Source organism: Pinus tabuliformis, chromosome 4_2 (assembly GCF_031772625.1).
Source record: "Pinus tabuliformis cultivar Carrire ecotype Pingquan chromosome 4_2, CPIR1, whole genome shotgun sequence".
Taxonomy (NCBI): domain Eukaryota; kingdom Viridiplantae; phylum Streptophyta; class Pinopsida; order Pinales; family Pinaceae; genus Pinus; species Pinus tabuliformis.
In genome coordinates, this window is record NC_142304.1 from 187,905,968 (window position 1) to 187,909,788 (window position 3,821).

At 35.4% G+C, this 3,821-nt stretch overlaps 1 protein-coding gene across 1 annotated transcript; it reads left to right on the top strand.

The window, feature by feature from the left end:
- Positions 1-1,081: 1,081 nt before the first annotated feature.
- LOC149168773 (monooxygenase 2-like) lies at positions 1,082-3,331 on the top strand. The gene is made up of 6 exons (XM_089426961.1): positions 1,082-1,232; positions 1,346-1,492; positions 1,586-1,651; positions 1,763-1,937; positions 2,060-2,291; positions 2,399-3,331. The coding sequence occupies exons 1-6, from the start codon at positions 1,129-1,131 to the stop codon at positions 2,974-2,976; spliced, it is 1,302 nt and encodes a 433-aa protein (XP_089283087.1). The 5' UTR covers positions 1,082-1,128; the 3' UTR covers positions 2,977-3,331.
- Positions 3,332-3,821: the final 490 nt, after the last annotated feature.

The following is a 3,821-nucleotide window of genomic DNA, read 5'->3' on the forward strand; positions in this document are numbered from 1 at the left end:
TTGATAAATGTTTAGTGTAAAAATTAAAAAAATTATTATTATTTTATTTAAATTAATAAAATAATAAATAATAATAAAAATTAATATTTAAATTAAACTAAATATGGAGCAAGATTTTTAACAATAGTGATTTATTTAAATGTTATGGTTAAGATTTTTAATTTGTAAAGTAGATATGAATTACTATATTGAAAAATTTTGTTACATGTTTTTTTAAAATTTCTATTTATTTAATTTAGATGTCAATTTTTTTAACTTTTAATAATGATAATTATAAAACCAATTTAGATCCATTTTAAGTTTGGATCTAGCAAGCCACTTTGGATCTACCAAGCTGAGAGAGATCAAACCTCTTCACTCTAAAAGATGTTTTCCCTCTCAAGAGATTTGATCTTGGTAGAACCTGAGTTAAAGCCGATCTATGATGGTTTAATTTCTCCCTTTATATAGGCTATATTCTACATAAACACCAAGGGCCAATATCATGGATTCTTAATACATTAAGTCATTTTGATTTTTATTATTATTTTATTTTTATAAGGTCATTTTTATCTTAGTTTAACCAAATTGAAATATTTACATGACATTACATGGATTTTCATTTTCTTTATTTATTTTTATTTTTTTATATATAATTTGACATAGTGAAAGTATTAAACATTTCATTACAACATTTTTACATACTAGACTAGAAAAATCCTTCCAAACAATAAATATATAATTTAATTATTTTTATAATTTTGTTTAATTTTTATAATATAAAATATATCATAAAATACATTTTATTATACATAAATTAATATCTATAACATTTACCAATTATTTAATTTATATAATTACATTAATAATAAAAATAAATTAATATAATTTTTAACCAATAAAATAAAATTTATATAATTTAATTCTAATTTCCCTACCTAATAGTCAAATTTCTCACAAAATATTCCCTTCTATCTATCACAAAATATTCCCTTCTATCTAATATATTCTAGGCATCCCATCATTAATTTTCTAACTCCACCAAATTACAATAATAAATTAAAAATAAATTAATATATTTCCCTCAATCAGCATTATATGGACAAAGTGGGAACCTATCAAATTGGGAGGAAGAAAGGCTGCAGTGAGATGGCCAACGCTGAGAGCTTCTTCTGCTCTGGAAATGAAACCATTGACATTGTGGTCGTTGGCGGCGGCGTTGCAGGGCTGGCCACAGCCATTGCCCTCCACAGGTCCAGCTTATCTTGTCTCATTTCTCAGCTTAAAAATGTACCAATAATACTGTGGTTATAATGGTTATGAATAAAAATTGAATGACCCCACCCTGGTGGATGCATGCATACAGGATCGGCCTTAAGAGCGTGGTGCTGGAGCGCTCTGACTCTCTTCGAGCTACCGGTACGGCCTTGGTTATGTGGCCCAACGCTTGGAAAGCACTTGACGCTCTTGGCATAGCAGACACCCTTCGTCCAAATTACCCTCTGCTTGATGGGTAATATGCTAATATTGCCAATTTCATTTTCATCTGTTTTGAAGATAAGATATCCATTAATCATGGTGTTTCGCTGTATTGCTGATCATGCAGGATACGGGGTTTCTCAAATTGCTCTGGTGTCCAAAAAGATATTCAGCTTATTAAAGACCGCACAGGGTAAATAAATTTGATTTATATTATCATTTGAAACATGAAATGGAAGAAAACAAGTTATACTCAGCCGATTATGTCAGTTTTGATTTTGTTCATAATTTTCAACCTGTTCAGTATGAATTGCGTGGAATCCCGGTGCATAGAAAGAAGCGTGCTTCTGGAAACACTAGCTAAAGCGTTGCCCGATGGTAGTATCAGATTCAACTCTAAACTTATTTCCATTCATAAAAAAACCGGCTCTCCTTTCACCACATTAGAGTTCACAAACGGAACATCCATCACAGCCAAGGTAGGGTAGGGTTGTGGGTTTCAAGATAATTTATATACCCACCATTACCATTTTGTTTTGATGATTTCCAAATCTCTCTGCGTTGTTTAAAACTGATGTGATGTGGTGTTTATGATGATCAGATCGTGATCGGTTGTGATGGCGTGCATTCAGTGGTTGCACGGTGGATTGGCTTAGGAGCAGCTAAACCATGCGGACGGGCTTCCTTCAGAGGGATGGCAACGTTTTCTCAGGACGGTCACACATTAGACAAAAAGTTTATACTAACAGTGGGTAAGGGGGTGAGGGCAGGAATCGTTCCGTGCACAGACAAACAAGTGTATTGGTTTATAACCAGGAAAGCACAACCACAAGGTAACCCACATCATGAATTCAGTTTATTTATTACGCAGGCGGTTCCATTTCAATTAATTTATCATCGATAGCAGCAACAGGTTGTGCTGACACGTCTAATTCCACAGATGCTCATGTATCGCACGATCTCGAAACACTCAAATCCGCAGCGTTAGAGGCGGTGAGAGATTTGCCCAAACCCATTGGAGAGTTAATAAAGCGCAGTTCCGCAGAGACGTTGAATTTTGCGGATCTAAAGTGGAGGTGGTTTTGGCCGTGGGAATGGGACAGGAAGGCAAAGGGAAGAGGGGCGGTGACGGTTATTGGAGACGCACTGCATCCAATGACGCCAGATGTGGGTCAAGGTGCTTGCTCCGCGCTGGAGGACGCTGTGATTTTGGCCAGATGCCTCTCTGCCTTAAATTTAAATTTTGAGGATGAGTGGAGAGAAGAAGAAGAAAGAATGATAGCGGAATGTTTTACGGAATTCGCGGCGGCGAGAAAATGGAGAGTGTTGCGCGTCACTGGAGGAGCATTTTTGGTAGGCAGTGTCATGGAGGGATACTCCTCTTTTCTTCGATTTCTTCGTGACTGGATTTGGTTGCCTTTCATCTCCATGTCATATATTCCTTACTTCGCAGCCTCTGACTGTGGGACTCTGCCCCTCCAATCAACTGCAGCAGCAGCACACGAACATGAATTGTAATTTCCATTGCAAATATAACTCTCTCTTATCGTCCATACGAACGACAAACAGCATTCACAAAGGGCAACATAGAATTTAAAGTGTGTTCTTCTTCTTCTTTTAAGAAGAAAAAGAAAACCGAATTCTGCTATTTATGATGAATCAAAGATACATTCCATACCCTGATCATCCTAAAAACAACTACTGTAAACATAGGCAAACTATTGAAGCTCGTCTGAGAAGACCGTTTGCAAAAAATATTTTGCAGTCTGTTAAAAAAAAAGAACTGACAGAGTCCTATGTTGGTCTGAGAAGACCTTTTTTAGCATTAACATCTGTGAAGTCAGTATATAAAAGTAATTTTCTGCCTTTGCTTGATCTCTCTAACCAATAGCCTTGATTGATTACTGGCCCATGATGCAATGAGTTCCTCTTTCGTGTTGGTCCATTGCCCAATCCGCAAACAAGCTTTCAGGAAATGATTATTGGAAAGTTGAATGGCAAACCCACCATCACACTAACCTCTTTAAGAGGTATCATAAAAAAAAACTACGCCATAAAAAATAAAAGAAAATTACACCATAAGGAAGGTAATTATACCATTAAAAAAAAAAGGATACATGAAGGTCATTGTTCAGTAAAGAGAAACTGCCACTCTTGCTATTTAGTCCTATCTCTAACTGGAAACTCTCTGAAAATTGCAAGCACTTTAGTCGTCTGAAACAAATTATTGGGGGGTTTACTTTTAAAGATTAAATGGGACCTTTGGAACATGTGTACCCATTTAAAGTTATTTCATAAGAAGTTCTTATATCTTCATATAAAACAGGGGAACACATTGGGTATATCTCTGTCGTTTCTATTTT

What these genes read in the sequence shown, in the direction of transcription:
- LOC149168773 (XM_089426961.1), top strand. Translation starts at nt 1,129, where the DNA reads ATGGCCAACGCTGAGAGCTTCTTCTGCTCTGGAAATGAAACCATTGAC. An exon ending in ACAGCCATTGCCCTCCACAG is followed by an intron (nt 1,233 to 1,345) that starts GTCCAGCTTATC and finishes GCATGCATACAG; the next exon opens with GATCGGCCTTAAGAGCGTGG. An exon ending in GAACATCCATCACAGCCAAG is followed by an intron (nt 1,938 to 2,059) that starts GTAGGGTAGGGT and finishes TATGATGATCAG; the next exon opens with ATCGTGATCGGTTGTGATGG.